This window comes from Leptodactylus fuscus, chromosome 1, assembly GCF_031893055.1.
Source record: "Leptodactylus fuscus isolate aLepFus1 chromosome 1, aLepFus1.hap2, whole genome shotgun sequence".
NCBI classification, from domain to species: Eukaryota; Metazoa; Chordata; class Amphibia; order Anura; family Leptodactylidae; genus Leptodactylus; species Leptodactylus fuscus.
This window is the reverse complement of record NC_134265.1, coordinates 134,314,055-134,332,873: the sequence shown is the minus strand read 5'-3', so window position 1 is coordinate 134,332,873 and position 18,819 is coordinate 134,314,055. Positions and strand designations below refer to the sequence as shown.

General features: G+C 44.1%; 1 protein-coding gene across 1 annotated transcript; it reads left to right on the top strand.

Annotated features, from left to right (window-relative positions):
* The first annotated feature begins 360 nt into the window (after positions 1-360).
* Positions 361-5,920, top strand: REM2 (RRAD and GEM like GTPase 2). The gene is made up of 5 exons (XM_075276703.1): positions 361-452; positions 2,432-2,758; positions 2,854-2,927; positions 3,414-3,621; positions 5,294-5,920. The coding sequence occupies exons 1-5, from the start codon at positions 371-373 to the stop codon at positions 5,572-5,574; spliced, it is 972 nt and encodes a 323-aa protein (XP_075132804.1). The 5' UTR covers positions 361-370; the 3' UTR covers positions 5,575-5,920.
* The last annotated feature ends 12,899 nt before the right edge of the window (positions 5,921-18,819 follow it).

Below are 18,819 nucleotides of genomic sequence, written 5' to 3'. Positions count from 1 at the left end.
TCATCTCCTCAGCAATGCCTACACGTGGACAGTAGAGGAGAGTCCCTGTAAATAAGGAGGAGACCTTATCTTATTATTTCTCTCAATACTGCATTAGGAGGAATAAGCATTCACCAGGAAACATTGCCCAGTACAGGAGCAGCTGTGCCCACCTCTCCCCACAGCTGCACCCCCAGCCTCATCTGGCACTAACCAGCTCACTGACTGAAGAGCGCGGGAACTCGGGAAGCAGTGTCACGTGATCTGGAGAGGGAATCCCGTGACGTCACTGCCTAATCTACATATCTGTCGTCAGGAGAGGGAGGGTCTCCCCAGCCCATGGTGTGTGTCTACTGGGGGATATTTAAAGGAACGGGGTGGGATACAGCAGATGGAATTGAGCATCTGCCACACAGAGAACCCAGGCAGAAAACAGGGGCAGCAGACAGGTGTCAGAGCCAGGGGAAAAACAGGTAGGTGGCAGCTTATTAGAGGGGTGCCAGTCACTGAGGGCAGTGCTGTGATACAGAACCAGGCTGTGCCAGTCTCATCTTCCTACTGATGCTGTATATGACTAGATGTGACTGAAGCTGAACTGAAAATTCTTGCGAAGTTTATGCATTTTTTTAACCTCTAACATACTTAATAGAGGGAGCCCTGGCAAGGAAGGGGTTACCAGCAGCAGTTTATAATGTCTGTGTATCTGTAGCATTATCTGACCGAGAAAAAAAGCAAAAAACAGAATTGACTTGTCCATCATCATCATCATCATCATCATCATCATCATGATCATCATCCTTAAGCAGCGTGGCTGGCACAATGCACTAGCATGGCATAGATTAGCTGAGATGGGGACCTGCCTGTAAAATGTCAGTGTCATGAGCCATGGTGGCTGCAGCAGGGAATGTATTAGTCACTGTATCATAGATGCCAGTACTTGTTATAGCCATCTGACAGGAGTGGAGAGAGTTAATGATGTTTGTCGCCCATGGAAACACAATGCTTCACCATCAGTCTAAACCTATGTGTTTACTGACCAGCTGTGCCCACCAGCGATCTGCCCATCTTTGGATATCATACTATTCTCTAGTCTACTAGTTAGAAGAAAGCTACCTGACAATAGGGGGTTAATCCTGTACCCTGACTTATACTGGCAGCTCTTACCAGGACTGGTGGGCAGAAGTGATGCCAACTGTTCATCAACTTATACTGTATGTCCTCTGTATGGTCATTGCATTCTTCTTGTGGAGGTGAAGGCTATTCCCAAATTGTAAAGCCAGATGCTTCGTTTTGCCAATACTTGTACTGGCAGTGCTGCAGAGAGTTATGTCACATGCCCTGAACACGTTGCTTTGGCATGTGCCCAACCTTATGCTAATGGCGTCTTGAATAAGAAGATACGTTCATGGATTGTAATGATGGGCGTTGTTGGAACAGAATAAGAAAATGTTATTATTTGTTGGCTGCAAAAGTTGGAAATTGTCTAGTAATTATATCCTATATGTTTCCTGAAATAGGGTAGTAAACCGTGTGAAAAATCCCATGCATTGTAGATATTTATCATAGCTCCTTCTATATATGGGGATACAATATCAGTAAGGGAGATGCTACCCAGTAATACAAACAGTTCCTTTTAGTCTTGTGGGGGTAATCTCTATTTGTCCTGGATACTGATCGGAGATGATCCGGGATTAGAAAGAAGACAGAAGTGTGATTATATAATTCTGAGGTTCTAAGGTAGCAATAGTGGCAAAGGTGTGAACATGGAGTGTTATTCAGAAAGTAATTACAATGGATTCCAAGGCTTTAGAGAAAATACAGTATTAGGTAACTTCTCGATCCACTTTGGTGTATCCTCACAGTTATTCGCATGCATGACAATATGCAACATTATAATATATTTACATGCGTAACATTATGGCATATGATATATTGTTTCATCTGTGATACCAGCCTTATCAGGTATCAGGATATGCCAGTAGCTTCCATCATGTAAGGGCGCCCTTAGAGGCAGTACGATTTATTGCTCAGGTGATCATTTCCTTCTGGTCTTGGAAAAATAAACCAAATATTGGTTGTATGCAATCTCTCAATATTGTAATGAAATTGTATTTGTAGTCACATGGCAGAGTTAGGGCACCAAATTATTGACGTGTAGTTTAATTTGCAAACCATCAAGTCATCTGCAGATCTTCCAATTTTTAGCGTATCTGAAGATCTGATAGCTATTTCAGCCAAGTACAGTGGTCATGATTGAGGGTAAATATACCTTAAGCTACTGAGTGCTCCTTTATTATTTCAATTTTGGAAATACATGAAAATATTATTTTTAGAATGTTATGCTTCACCCTTACATTTTCCATATACGTATTTATTTTACTGCTTTACATTTATTCACATCTTCTGTCATTGTTGAGATACAGTTGACCAATAACAATTTATTTTTTTCCAGATACTGACATGACACTAAACAAAATAGAGAAACTGGGGGGCTTGCGGCAACATAGAGGAAGTCTTCCTCTTGCAGCTGACTCACGACGGCGGGGTAGTATGCCCTTACCATACAAACATCAGCTGAGACGTGCTCAAGCTGTAGATGAACTTGACTGGCCAAGCGTTCATTCTGGGTCATCTGACTCCGTGAGGTCTTCAGACAGTAACCCAGAGCCTGGTGTCTACAAAGTGATGTTACTTGGTGATAATGGAGTAGGAAAGACAACCCTTGCTGGCATATTTGGAGGCACACATGACACCTTTTCTCATGAGTCTGACCATCCAGGTAACATTTTTAAACAAGTGTTGTAGATTTGGTGGGGTAGGGCAGATATTTGAGCAAGAACTAATTGTGATTAATGTATGATTTGTTGCCAACAGAGGATACCTATGAGAGAGATCTAATAGTGGATGGAGAGAAAACAACACTAATGGTTTATGATATCTGGGAACAGGTAAGTAGCAAGACATATGGCATATTGTTTGGATAACCAAGAACTGTAACTTGCATGGCCTTTCTTACTAAAGTAGAACAAATCCAATCTCTGTTAATGGACTATGGTTAATAAAATGGTTAACAATTAACCCGTACCCCAATATACCAATCCCAAGCCAACAAAGGCACCTGTAGTACAATAAAATTACGTTTTAGTCAATATAGTTTTATAGGATGACATATGTAGGTATTGATGAGTAGAGGATTTATGTTTGCCCCATACTTTGTTTTTCTAGTCCTACTTAATGTCACTTTCTTCACCATGCACACCCTTAGAGGACTATCAACTACTTTGGTCTTTGGTACTACATAGAAGAGCCCAGGAAACAGTTTTGTGTCCTCTCTTTATCCAAACCTTTAAAAGTGTTCAAAGCTCAGTGAGATTATATTGATATATGTAATATATCTAGGTTTTTTCTTGCTAAATGTGACTGTTATATTTCAGTCAGGACCACATACATGGATGCAAGACAACTGCCTACAGATGGGTGATGCCTTTCTTCTAATCTTCTCAGTGACAGATCGTAGTAGTTTTCAACGTCTACCAGGTCTTCTTCTAAGGTTACGCACTGCCCGTCCACATCGACATATTCCAGTGATTCTTGTAGGCAATAAAGGAGATCTAGCACGCTCCAGAGAGGTCAGCATGGAAGGTACTGCCCTATAGATATTCACATACAATAAAAAGAATGTCTATTTAAAGCTAATAATGTAATGAGAAAAATAGTTAGACTTTTTGAGTCTATACAAATGTAGTCCTCGAATTGTACTTTGGATATTAACATATAATATATTTACATTTATTATGCTGTTTATTGTTTTAAGCTGTTGCAGCTTTAAGGCTAAGGCCCCATGTTGCCTAAACATAGCCTTTTTTTCGAATGGGAAATGGGAAATATCTAGGAAATATTTATACTTCACCTTTTTGCTGAATCCACTCCTGGATTTGGCTCAAAAAAAGCATCAAAATCTATGACAAAAAAAGCTGTATTTCCGCAAGGTGGGGCACAAGCCTAAGATAGACTGCACAAATGAGGCTGGAGAAATGTAAATAGAACATTCCTCAGATCATTCTGGCTAACGCTGGGTTCACACTAGCGCCCGGACTCCGTTTTCAGGTTTCCGTCTTCTGCATGCAGAAGACGGAAACTTGTCAGACCGGGTCCGGCTGTGAGCGCCGGTGAGCGTTTTATGCTCTCCACCGCGAAACCGTTTTTTTTTTAAACCGGACACAGAGTACTGCATGTCCGATTCTGTGTCCAGTTTAAAAACCGGACAGCATAAAACGCTCACCGGCGCTCACGGCTGGACTTCTTTCAAACCCATTCAAATGAGATAGATAATACACCCCAACCAACTAGAATAGTTCAGCTGTCAATACATATTAAACAATGTTTGCTCTAGTGGTCCTTTGTTTCCACTGTTATTACTCCGGACTCCCTCATATACTCAGACAAAATATCCAACATGTCTGATCTTTTTTTTCTCCTGACATCTCCCATTGGGGCACAGTCAGGTGGCCACTGGTGGGTTCAGCCAGATTTTGTCCAATGCTTGTGAGGAAAATAGCAAATGCATAAGCTTATGACAAGGCTTAGTGACATGTCAGAAGTTTTGGTCAGTGGAGGGTCCAGGTGCTGAGGCATACACCAATTGCTGAAATTAAGATGCAGAACTGCTGTAACCCTTTGGCTATGATTAGCTTTGCTCAGCTGTCTTCGGAAATATGAGTATGGTTGTGTAAGGAATCATATGCTTTCTTTGGATTAAATGTTAATTACATTGTGACTGGCAGAACATGTATCAGTAAACATTTTTGAGCCAACTCTACAATTGTATAGAAGTATGTTGTTAACAATGGTCTGGCAGATGCAAAGAATTCTTGGAAAGGGATAAGAAAATAAGTCCTCTTTGGTAGAAAAGAGGAACTTTAGCACCACATTTTGAAGCTAGTTCCATATACATCAATGCCTGGTACCCTGATAGACATTTTCTGTCACTAGGTTTCAGGAAAACCAAGCATTGATCTGTAGGAATCTGCATTCCAAAAAGTGGTCCTAGAGCAAATTCCCTGTTTCCAACTAGGAAGTCTTATTTGAATATTCCTTTTTCTCAAATTGTTGTGATAACCCATATGGCACTCATATTGATGTATTGCTCTATATTCCACATGATCATGTCCTATATCATAGTTTTGATTTATTTCATGGATATGTAAAAGAACTCTCAATATTTTTGTTTGATCTTTCTATATTACTGTAGCTCACAGCATCAATATTGCCATGACACTGCTGTTTACTTTGTATTTTTATTGTACTCTTCCAGAGGGACGCTCCCTGGCAGGCATGCTAAGCTGTAAGTACACAGAGACATCTGCTGCCCTTCACCATAATACTCAGGAGCTGCTTGAAGGGGTTGTCAGGCAGATTCGCTTACGAAAGGATGAAGGAGAACGTCCTCCTCCGACACCAGCTACTCTCTTGCCACCAGGACGTAGAGAAAGTTTGACCAAAAGGGCGAGGCGACTGTTGCAAGGGATTATGGGAAAACACAAAGGATTCTTCAAGCAAAGATCAAAATCTTGCCATGATCTTTCTGTACTGTGACAAATAAACTATCCTGACCATGTGCCTTAAGGGAGTCACGTAGCTCACTTGAGGTCATGTGGCCAGTCTGACAGCGGAGGCTCTTATCACCATCTTACATGGGGCTATATTAATAGCATATGTGCCCCAAAGAATATCCACATCATCAAGCAAACCTGAACTTGTGATCAAGCAAGAATGGCATATTATATCACTATACTAAGCTCATTGCTTGATGTGGCATTCGTGAAATACTCATTACATTTCTAAAGGTTGTGATTGATTGAATGATAACAGAATAATGTTGCTTTTTTCCTTCTCGTTTTTTTAATTGTCTCCCTCCTCCCACCCATGTTAATCAAGGATAATCCAGTGAAAAATTCAAAAAAATTCAGGGACTGTAATCCCTATACGCAAATCTTACAGATGTGAACTACGATCATTGAAAACCACCAGAAGTAATCACTGTCCGACAGCATTTGTGAATGAACTAAATATATGTAATAGCACAAAAAAAAAAAAGAAAACAAACAAAAAAAAGCTTTAGGCAGTGTTAGATGTTGCAGTACATGTATATGAATGACGATGTCTGAAATTCAGTTGAGAAGTCTAATAGTAAATCTGCTATCTTAAAGCCGCAGCATGTCCTAGCACGGGCTTTATTACTTGTGAACCTGGCCTAAAAGATATTACCGTCACAGTGTAAAATTAGAACCTGTGTAACTCGGGCAATAATACAGCAGCACTGTGATGCACTGGAATGCAGCGCTTTTTATACATATCTTTTTTTGTAATTTTGTTGCTTTCCTGTGTGTCTTGGTAAAAAAAAATCTTTAAGGAAAAGAGCGTATACATGTGCATTATATATTGCTGTGTCTGACATGCTCCATTTCTTGGCTTCTTTGCATAAATGAAACATCTTTTGGATTTTTGGAGCAGTCAATTGTCCTAGAAATAGACCATTGTCAGGTCACTGCACACAGCTCATGTGGCCAATATCGCGCTATTTCATATGTCATGGGCTCTAGTTGCCTTTCTAAGAAGCACCAGCTCATACTATCTCGACTGCTCTCCTATTACAGTTCTGATGTGCTTCAGCCATTCACTGCACAATATATAACTCAAAAGGTTGACATAAACAGGTTTGCCAGTTGGCCAAGTAAGAGGGGGTCACCATTTTGATTGCTCATTATGAATAGTGATACAAGTGTCATATTGTCATTCTCTTACCCAGACAAGAAAAATACCTGCAAGACATTGTGCAGTGGAGGTCCTGCTGACCCCAATGTGGATTTTTGGGTGGTTTTAGCAGGGTTGTGTTTTAGCATGCCCTCCGAGTCAAGCAACAAATAAACACATTTCACTTGTATATGCGCTCATGTAAATATATGTAAATGTTCTCATTTGATGCTGATTGTGTTATAGTTCTCTATTATGTACAAGTATGTTATGTGCTAACACTATCCTTCAGTTTCGGGCTTTCCCTCACCCACCTTTCCACTGACTATACCTTACTCCCACCCCCTCCCCATAGGCAATCTCCCTGTCTCCCAACCTTAAAAGGAGAAATTTATCGGAACAGACTTTGTTGTCATGGAGACCAGAAGCCAACTATATTACATTGCTCCCCTGTATCTGGGGGAGACGTTGCTGTGGAAACTCATCCATGGCATCCCATACCACAGTGAAGGCTATTGTGATAAGATTGAGAGGAACACAAATAACCAAATTATTCTTTAAGCAGCCATCTCAAGGCCTGCCTGCACTGTCAGAAAGCACGGCAGGTAATGTACTGCAGCTCTAGCTGCTAGACAGAAACCTCAGCAAAAGTGGTGCTTAATGGGAGTGTTTTATGTATGCTCAGAAGTCCAATTAGAAATCAAGTAATGTTACAGAAGATCTGGCACGTAGGTACAGTGCAGCTCATACCGCTGAGACTAAGCCGAACCTGCAGGTGCAGACCTTTGGACCTTTTTACAGCTGAAGTCACACACCATCATCATTAAATGGGTAAACAATGAAGGATAATAAAGAGGAACACAAGCACGGTCAGCGGCAGGTATACTGTATGCAAGCACAACCAATATAACCAGCTATAGCACCATGCAGAGACCAAATAGTGCTGAGATATTAGCGCTACACAGGTGTTGTTCTAAGTATATTAACCCTGGTGACTATAAAAAACAAAAAAACTTTGCAAGTCTTCAGTAGGTGATACCTTTTTTAATGGCTAACTCATAATGATGACAGAATATGACGTTTCGAAGCTTTCCTCTGAGCTTCTTCTTCAGATATAACTAAAAAAGTGTTTTTTAGTTATATCTGAAGAAGGAGCTCAGAGGAAGCTTCGAAACGTCATATTCTGTCATCATTATGAGTTAGCCATTAAAAAAGGTATCACCTACTGAAGACTTGCAAAGTTTTTTTGTTTTTTATATTTTATAACCACTGGCTAACACGGTACCAAAACAAACATTTTCCTTTTACCTGGTGACTATACAAGAGAATACCGTACTCACAGGCAAAATATACTCAAGGAGGAGTTTACCATTATTCCAGAACAATTATTTTAACTTCTGAGATCCCTTCCGATCTTGAGAACGGATATTGTACCTCTATTGTGAATGTAAAATTGGGAGCACTGGATATCTGAAATCCAGAGCTCAGCTATCCCCAGTACTGCCCTTGAAGAGAATAGAGCGGGGGCACACATTCTGCATCCACTGTTACTTTCACAACTTGGGTTAAAAACCACCTTTTTAGGATTGTTGGTGGTCTCAGCGGTTGGAAACCCTCTGATCAGCAATTTATCCCCTATTTATAAATAATTTGTGTTACAACACCTGCAAAGCCAGATGCTAGGCTACAAGTATGTTACGCACAGCCTATGGAATTGCAATTTTTTTAATGTTTGAGTTGTTCTTCCCACCAGGTGAGTTATACTCACCTCTTGGCATGCCCCATGTGACCACTGAGACCCAATCACAGGCCTCTCTTATGACAGTGCCATCTGCCTGTAGGAGATGCATACTGTAGGTCATGTTCAGCCAGGATGCTGAAGTTGCACAATTTCATTTTGTCAACTGTCCAGCAGCCAGGCCCCTTCCACTGAGCAATGTCACCAAGCTCCCACGGTAGTACCACCAGTACTGCCCTGATGGTCAGCCCTGGTTGTCGGTATGGACTTCAAATGGAGGGCAGCTAGTGTTTGAACATTTTGGTAACTGCTGAGATGAGTGCAGGGAATTCCAATTTGAAGGAAATTTCGTTTTCATCATTCACCTTATCTCCTTTGAGTGACAGGCTGGCAATCAATCAATCAATCAATCAATCAAGGCAATTTATCCTTCCTATCTTGAACCTGAGATAGAATAACTTCAAGGCTCTTGCTGCTGGCATCTGTGTGCAAACAGAAAGGTAAGGTTTAGTTAGGATAGCCCAGGACAGGTGGTTTGGGTTATCAGCTTGAGTTGTTGGAACATTTTCTCCTGCCCTTCCCTCCAGTCTATGGGTGTTAGGATTCAGATACAAGGTCACCATAACAAGTGTAGAAATGTACTAGCCTTCAGGAGAGCAGCAAAAATGGGCTGACAACTGCGAACAGTAGAAAATGCTACCTAAACCGGCCCCAAACTCTTTACCAGAGCTCCTCATGAGAAAAGATGAACTTACGCTGAATATGAAGACTGGAATTGTCACCAAAATAGATAAGTGCACCACAAATAAATGTCCTGCAGCAGAAACCAAACACCAAATCCACACACTTCCTCACAGGGACAGAGATCACATAATGGTCGTCTGATCACAGGTCAGCAGCTCAAGAGAACAACGAGAAACAAAATAATGAGATGAAGACGTGTCCAGAAAACAAGATAAAGTTAAATTCAATTGGGAACGCCACAATTAAATCGCTAGACGGATTGGAATCAAAGAACACAGTCAAAGGTCAGTAGAGGTGAAGTAATAGCAATGTCAGGAGCCAAAACTGGAGTTGCAAATTGAATAGCACATGACTTAGGAGGGTGTGGACTTATAGAGGCCTCCTCAGCTGCTAACTGGACCAAGCCAGAAAGCCTGAAAGTGCAAAAGCTTCCCAGGTTGGCATGTTAACGCCAGAGGTGATAGGGAATCCTGACAATAAGAATCTTCTTCTTCATCTTCTCCTTAGAATTTCCCCTCAGTAGTTCTTGCAGTGGCTCTGCAATCTTGGTAAAGTTTAATATGAAATTGTAGTACCCTGCAAAGCCCAGATAAAGTCTGACCTCTGTGAAGGAGGATTGTTGGAGTGAGCCAATCCTTGACCATAGCAATCAGAATCTGACAGGATTCTCTTGACACTTACAACATGATCCAGATAGCAAACTTGGGATTGCAACAGGGGACATGTGGACAGCTTCACTTTGAGACCCTGCTGGATCAAATCTTAAAGGACTTCAGTCAGGTGTTGAAGGTGCTCCTCGTAGGCCTTGGAGTAGATGATCACATTACTGAGACACAGCTGGACTGTCTCACGGTTATTGTGTCTCAGACAGTGCTCCATCAGGCTTTGGAAGGCCCCAGGTGCCTTGCAGAGACCAAAAGGCATGCTGTTGAACTTGTAGAGACTGATATGTGTAGTGAAGGCAGTCTTTTCATGAACAGCTTCAGGTACAGATACTTGCCAGTACCCTCTAGTCATGTCAAGGGTAGAAAGCATACAGCTGCTTCCCAAACTGTCAAGGATTCTCTCTATTCTAGGTAGTGGATAAGTGTCTTTGTTGGTGATGCCATTCCATTTTCAGTAATCCACATGGATGCTGCCATCTTTTTTCCTCACAAGCACTAGTGGGACAGCTCATAGACTGGCTGTCAGTATTGTTCATTTTCACAAGCATCTTCTTCACCTCTTTGCTATAGAGGAATTCAATCATCGATACGAGTATGGGCATTGATACACAAGGAGGAGCTGTGTTTGCATCTTCTTCACTTGTTGGTATTTAGCTAGAAGAATTGGTCTGTAACTCTCTTTGATAGGAGGGTGAGATCCTGTAGGAGTAGTGTGCTCATTATACTTGGCACAGCAAAATCTAGTTGGTTTTGGCTGAATGCTTCTTGACACTCCTTCACAACAGAAAGGACTCCATTAGACTGATGAACAGGGTATCTGGATTATTACATGGAGATCTTCCCACCAGGATTTTCTGGAGTCAGTCTCACCAAGACTCATGCAGTGGGAGCTGAGGCTTTTATCATGTCCTCTGTCGCTACATGAGATATGAGGGCCACAACCAAGATTCATAATACGGACAGATACTTTGCCTTAGGTGACCATGACAAGACTTCAGGCAGTCATTCATCTATCTGAATAGACTTCAACAAAGTCAAATATTCCTGACCTCGGATCCCTGCATGGGCACACTATTTTTTATAATAGAGTCTTAGTCCCTGGTTGGAGAATTACATATTATCTGGATGCAAGCTTAGCAGATGAGCAGCCAGGATATGGATAGTTATCTGAATCACTTTCTGGCAGAATGGAGGTCGTGAAGCTGTGGGGAGAGATTTCTGGAGGTCTTCCAGTAGTACCAGAACCCATACAGGGGAAGAGGCTATCCATCACATTCAACCAGTTCCATGGGGTCTGCAACAGGTTACTCTCTGAATCATAGTAACCTTGGTGCAACTGTTAGTGGGTTTTCTACTAAATCCATCATAGTAGGTGGTGGCAGCATGTATCTGGCGTGTGTGGGTTGTGTTGGGGTGTGATTTATGCTCAATTTACAGCCTGGGTGAAGGATGAGTGCAAGATTGAGTGAGCAGAGTGAATAAACCCTGACAGTCGAACCTACGTCAAGTGCTAGGACTGTAATGCCATGCCAATGTCTTCCCTGAAGTACAGTGTATAGAAACAATACACAGATAGGAACTGTTCCTACTGGAGAAATCTGAGGCCACTTACTAGGTGAACAGCAGTATTGATCGGGTGACCAGGTGAGGGGGTCTAAAACCCAGGAGTTATAATCACCAAGGACACTTTAACCAAAGGGCCACACTTGTACCCGGGCCCTATGGTAGTGAGGACCTACATTGGACAGTCCAGGGCAGTGGGTCTGAGCTACCCGAACTCATCAGTGTCCTCTGAGTTGAAGCCAGTGATGAAGTAGGGAACCCGCTTCCTGCTTCACCACCTGGCCGCTTTCTTTGCTGCTGGTGTACTGGGAGCAGGAGGCGCAATGTAATGATGATTGCACCTGTTACTCCTTAAAGACTCCAGGACCAGAGAGAGGGGGCAATGGGGAAAGGTGAATATTAAGGTTTGTTTTTTTTTGTTTGACTATATACAGTGGGGGACATGAAATAGTGGGGGAAATCTGGGGAGGGGGACATGAAACTGTGCGGGCAATGGGAGGGGGGGGGCATGACAATATGGTGGCAGCCTGAGGGATGGTGGGACATGATACTGTGGGGCCAACCTGGGCTGAGGATATGATACTGTGGGGCAACCTGAGGGGGGCATGTCAGTGTGGGAGACCGTGATACTGTGGGGGAAACCTGAGTGGGACATGTCAATGTGGGTGGACACAGTGGTGAACCTAGCCTCTCTGCTGCCTGAGGCGGATGATAAAAACTAATACCAACTATTATACTCCACAGTTGCCCATCCAGCTTTTAATCCCCATAGTGGCTCTTTTCAGACCCCCGAGTATAATAATCGGAGACCCAGGGGAGGTGAGGGAACATATTAGTGTTACTCACCTCTCCAGGATCTGATGTTCATCCTAGCAGGCTTCGGGCCTGTATGGTAATGTCCCAGGCATCTGGGAAATTACTATACAGGCCCGAAGCCTGTGCTTGCAGTACCATACAGGCCCAAAGCCTGTGCTAGGATTAACAGCCCTCTAAGACATCTCCGTCTCAGCGCAGGTGGTGTGTTGACGCCTCTTGCACTCAGATACAGAGGTCTAAACCAGCGCAGGATAGGGCCACTCAGTTTGTTTTCAGAATAGCCCTGTCCTGTGCTAGTTTAGAAAAAAAACGAAAAAAAAAATCAAGTTGCTGCAGCTGCTGCTCCCTCCGTAGTGCCGCCTGAGGCAGCCGCCTCAACTCGCCTCATTAGCGGTGTGGTCCTGGGTGGACATAATACAGTTAGGGCAACCTGAGTGGGACATGTCAGTGTAGGTGGACATAATACTGAGGGCGAAACCTGAGGGGGGAATAATGCGGTGGGGGCAACTTAGGAGGGGGGTGTGAGATGAATTTGTGGCGGCAACCTGGAAGGAGACATGATAAGGGGAATATTGCATGGGGCCACTAGGGAGCCATTATACTGTGTGAAAGCCACTAAGGGGCGTTGTACTGTGGGGACCATTGACGGAGCAATATAATTTGTGCAGTGGCCAACCCATGTGTTAAAACGGCCCTGGTAATCACTACAGTCTAGTTGCACCTATAACACTCCACAATTTGGCAGATTTAACTGTTTGCAGCACTTCGTATGACACAACTTGACAGATGCAGTTTCTTTTCAGTTAAACAGTACTATACATACTATCTCTCTTCTACAATATATGTGGTAGCATAGAAAACATTTGGGGCTGCTTTGGCACCAACTAGTGCATAATTGCTAGAAGATAGGTAAAATGCAGACTTTCACACAGCAATGGAGGTTTTTGCTAAGCAGTAATGATATTGAAGTACACAGTGGTGATGTATTCCTGTTTGTGGCTCTGAGGCTAGGGCCTAATGTGGCATAAACGCTGCTGCAAAAACTGTGGTGTTTTACAGTTCTCGAAAAATATGCGCACTGGACTCTGCGATCTCCAAAATTGTCGCAGTTTTGGAAAGAGTAGCATGTCAATTATACCTACGGAAACGCTGGCAGTTTTCCTATCAGTACAATAGAAGCAGAAAGTCTGTAGAGGAAACCCCAGAGGATTTTTCGGCTGAGTTTTATGCACATGTTCTTTAGAATATATCCTCCCTTTTTCAGGTATATTTTGCTATGTCAATTCTCTCTGTGGACTCATAGAACACTGTAGGTTTGTGTGGAGTGAAGGAGGCTGGAACTTTACACCTCTGGTGGGAACGTGCATGCTTTGTAGCACATTCACACTCCCTCTTCTCATACTCATACAGATGGCAGAAGACCATTTTTCATTATTTGTAATTTTGCAAAAATGGAAAGGAGGCCCTCAATCTGGTGTGTCAATCTGCTTTACAACAGAGATGTGGTTGCATCTACAGTCCTATGAAAAAGTTTGGGCACCCCTATTAATCTTAATCATTTTTAGTTCTAAATATTTTGGTGTTTGCAACAGCCATTTCAGTTTGATATATCTAATAACTGATGGACACAGTAATATTTCAGGATTGAAATGAGGTTTATTGTACTAACAGAAAATGCGCAATATGCATTAAACCAAAATTTGACCGGTGCAAAAGTATGGGCACCCTTATCATTTTATTGATTTGAATACTCCTAACTACTTTTTACTGACTTACTGAAGCACAAAATTGGTTTTGTAACCTCAGTGAGCTTTGAACTTCATAGCCAGGTGTATCCAATCATGAGAAAAGGTATTTAAGGTGGCCAATTGCAAGTTGTTCTACTATTTGAATCTCCTCTGAAGAGTGGCATCATGGGCTACTCAAAACAACTCTCAAATGATCTGAAAACAAAGATTGTTCAACATAGTTGTTCAGGGGAAGGATACAAAAAGCTGTCTCAGAGATTTAACCTGTCAGTTTCCACTGTGAGGAACATAGTAAGGAAATGGAAGACCACAGGGACAGTTCTTGTTAAGCCCAGAAGTGGCAGGCCAAGAAAAATATCAGAAAGGCAGAGAAGAAGAATGGTGAGAACAGTCAAGGACAATCCACAGACCACCTCCAAAGAGCTGCAGCATCATCTTGCTGCAGATGGTGTCACTGTGCATCGGTCAACTATACAGCGCACTTTGCACAAATAGAAGCTGTATGGGAGAGTGATGAGAAAGAAGCCGTTTCTGCACGTACGCCACAAATAGAGTTGCCTGAGGTATGCAAAAGCACATTTGGACAAGGCAGCTTCATTTTGGAAACAAAAATTGAGTTGTTTGGTTATAAAAAAAAGGTGTTATGCATGGCGTCCAAAAAGAAACAGCATTCCAAGAAAAACACATGCTACCCACTGTAAAATTTGGTGGAGGTTCCATCATGCTTTGGGGCTGTGTGGCCAATGCCGGCATCGGGAATCTTGTTAAAGTTGAGGGTCGCATGGATTCCACTCAGTATCAGCAGATTCTTGAGAATAATGTTCAAGAATCAGTGACGAAGTTGAAGTTACGCCGGGGATGGATATTTCAGCAAGACAATGATCCAAAACACCGCTCCAAATCCTCAGGCATTCATGCAGAGGAACAATTACAATGTTCTGGAATGGCCATCCCAGTCCCCAGACCTGAATATCATTGAACATCTGTGGGATGATTTGAAGCGGGCTGTCCATGCTCGGCGACCATCTAACTTAACTGAACTTGAATTGTTTGTCCAAAATACCTTTATCCAGGATCCAGGAACTGATTAAAAGTTACAGGAAGCAACTAGAGGCTGTTATCTTTGCAAAAGGAGGATGTACTAAATATTAATGTCACTTTTCTGTTGAGGTGCCCATACTTTTGCACCGGTCAAATTTTGGTTTAATGCATATTGCGCATTTTCTGTTAGTACAATAAACCTCATTTCAATCCTGAAATATTACTGTGTCCATCAGTTATTAGATATATCAAACTGAAATGGCTGTTGCAAATACCAAAATATTTAGAACTAAAAATGATTAAGATTAATAGGGGTGCCCAAACTTTTTCATAGGACTGTATCTGTCATACTGGCTGTACTTGACTGTCATATCTTCAGAACTTCTTATATAAACAAAATATATACATTTTAATGTGTCTGGATAGAACACAATTGTATATACTGTGGGATAAATTTATTATGCCTTGTATGCCAGTTTTCTCAGCTCTTTGTGAAAAAAAATGCAACTTTATTTACTTCTGCTCCGCCTTCTCCGGTTCCCTAAAATTCCCCCTATTTATCATCATTTACAGCAATAATCTGGCATAAATGGAGGGGAAAATGCACGCCACAAGCTGGTATACGCTTTCCCCCAGGTGCACAGCGTGGTAATGACTGCACCTCATTCATGAGTCGGTGTGTGCCTAGCCTAGGTTAATATTCTAGGCTTACAATTGCTTTTCCCTGTCGTCCTCAACAGCGGCACAATGTGGGGTATTTCTGCCCCTGTGTGCTGGTAGGACAGGCGGATATTTAATTAGCCAATCAAATGCGTGGCAGGCCCTATAAGAGGGCACAAGAACCTCCCCTCTGCGTGTTTTTTTCTGTCCTGTGTGGACAGAGGACAGGTGGGAGGACTTGTGTCCTCTTAGAGAAGCTCAGCAGGATCACTCACCTCCTGAGCGGTTGTTTTCTTCTTATCACCTTCTGTGCCCTGCGGGGAGAAGGTGCTTGTTAGCCATGTGTGGCTACCCCCCTCTATCCCCCCTGCCCCCCCTCTCCTCCGCTTCCCCTGCTCCTTGTGACTTACCTGACATTTTGGTGAGAGTCCGGGGACTCCGCATGCCGCCTCTGGTGGCCGCGCGGACTGCCGGCGGGTGGAACCACACTGTTGTGTATCCTGTTCCCCGCCGGCCGCTGTAAGCGCGCACTTCCAGTTTCGCCGGAAGTATCATAGCGCCATAGCAACGGCCTGGCGCTGGCGGCCGCTCACTCAGGGAAGATTCAGGCCTTATTAAAGGCCGGAAAAGATGGGGAGATGTGGGGGTAAGTGCCCGTGTTAAGGGCCTCTTGGTGGGGGGGAATGTATATCTTTGCAGACCCCTGATTACAGGGTTAGTTGTCTGGGCAGGTTGCCTCACCTGCTTTGATTGTGGCTCCGCCCACTTCCAGCCGGCCAGAATTAAGAGGCTGGCTGGCCTGGTGTCAGAGACCTTCCTGCAGTATCTGGTGAAGGCGTGTGATTGTGGTGTTCATTGATCTTGAACTCTTTTCCAGTTTGCAAACTTTATTGAGATCCGTCACCTCGCTGTCCGGTCTACAGGACCTGGTAAGATTTACCCTTTTTTTAAAAGCTGGTATGATGTCATGGTGACAGTGTTGCATGGTCTATTATCTCTCTCTGTAGGATATGTCATCCTCTACTACCCCTCCTGGGGATGGTAGGAGGAAAACCTCTTCCAAGAGGAAACATCTTTCCTGCTTCGATTGCGACACACCACTCCCTGATGGTAGGTAGCGGCTTGAAAGGTTGTGCCCTGCGGGGTACTACTGGTCCTATAACTTGCCTATTTTCAGGCTATGAGTGGGCCCGTTGTCGCGGGTGCAGAGGTCCTCCACCTGTGGAGCCCTCTCCCAGAGATATGATGGCATGGGTCAAGGAGATGGTGAGTTTGGGCATCGCTTGGGTAAATAGTTTTTCCCTTGCTTGTACTCTCCTTTTTGTTTTGCAGGATGATTCCCTCAAAGGGATCCATTGCACCTTGTCTCAGCTCACCAGGAGACCATGCTCTGAGCTCCGTTCCTCGTCTCTCCCCCCCCCCTTGTAACACCTGCGGGTGGCAGAGGATGATTCCTCCGAGGACGACTCAGTTATTCCAGCAGAACTGCGTTCCATTATGAACAAACGGGCAGGCTGCTGAAGTCCATCCGGTCTACAGTGGGCCGAGATGTTGACGGGGAAGCCTCCATGTCTGCCTCTGGGGGACATAATGCCTTCCATGCGGACGCCACGCTGACCGACCTTATGGCGCAGCAGTGGAAACAGCCAGAGAAAGGACATTCGCTTTCCAGGATCTTCAAGAGTTTGTTTCCTGTTAACACTACCCAGTGGGATTCCTGGGGGCCTCCCCCGAAGGTGGATTTGGCCGTAGCAAAGCTGTCCCGCAGAACCCTGGTGCCCTTGGAAGATGGTTCAAATCTTCAGGACCCTCTGGATCGTAGGGCGGACTCCGTTCTGAAGAAGGTCTACTCAGCTTCCTCCGCGCAAGCCTCTGTGGCCATAGCCTCCTCTATGGTTGGTGACTTTTTGCGCAACCGCTTAGCCGCCTTGGAGCGGGATATAGACTTGGGCGTAGACAGAGATGAGATTCTGGCCTCTATGAAAAGAGTTCATAGGGCTGCAGATTATTTGGCGGAATCCTCCTGCCATCAATTAAAAATCTCCGCCAAATCTATGGCGTTGTCTACTGCGGCCCGTAGACCCCTTTGGCTAAAGCCTTGGCGGGCAGATTTTGCGTCTAAAGCAGCACTCTGTGCTCTCCCCTTTGAGCCGGGAAGGGTGTCTGGCCAAAGCTTAGACGCCATTATGGAGGGATTAGCTGAAGGTAGGGGAAGGTCCCTACCTCAAGCATCCAGGGGCAGACGTGCTCCCTCTAGAGGCAAAGGTTCTTCCTCTAATTATAGACGCCCTTCCCAACAACGGCGTTTTAGATATCGCCCTAGGGGAGCTGGTCGTGGCGCTTCCAAGGAGGACACCAAGAGGAAGCCTGAGTTTTGACGTGGGGCAGCTCCCTGTGGCCCCCCTTCCTGTGGGAGGATGTCTTTCCTCCTTTTCCAGAGCATGGTTCACCCATATCCAAGACCCATGGGTGTTGAAGATCATACAACACGGGTATCACATCGACTTTCATCTTCCACCTCCAGATCGGTTCGTTTCCACCCAAACTCTTCCACCTTCTCAGCAGGCCAGTCTAGAAGCCTTGGTTGCCGAATATGTTACCAAGGGCGCCCTGGAGAAGGTACCAGCCTCAGACCTCGGTCTGGGAGTCTACTCCCCCGTCTTTCTGGTCCCCAAGTTCACCGGGGGCTGGAGGATGATAATAGATCTGAGGTACCTCAATTGGTTTATCAGGAAGAGGTCATTTCGAATGGAAACCGTGGATTCCGTGGCTGTGTTTCTTCAGCCAGGAGAGGTGATGGTTACCCTCGATTTGAAGGACGCCTATCTACATGTCCCCATTGCTCATTTCCACAGGAAGTTCCTCAGGATTGCCGTCGCTATGGCCGGCCACAGGGAGCACTATCAATTCACAGCTCTGCCATTCGGCATCACATCCGCCCCACTGGTATTCACCAAGGTGATTTCTCCGGTCGCCGCGGCCCTCAGACTTCAGGGTCTTTTCATCGTCCCTTATCTAGACGACTGGCTACTGAAAGCTCAGTCTCCTGCTGCCCTCCTCCAGCAGCTCAACCTTGCCATCAACTTCCTACAGGAGTTAGGATTATCAATTG

Coding starts and splice junctions, on each gene's coding strand:
- REM2 (XM_075276703.1), top strand. CDS start 371: ATGGAATTGAGCATCTGCCACACAGAGAACCCAGGCAGAAAACAGGGG. Junction 453..2,431: donor CAGAGCCAGGGGAAAAACAG/GTAGGTGGCAGC, acceptor ATTTTTTTCCAG/ATACTGACATGACACTAAAC. Junction 3,622..5,293: donor CAGAGAGGTCAGCATGGAAG/GTACTGCCCTAT, acceptor GTACTCTTCCAG/AGGGACGCTCCCTGGCAGGC.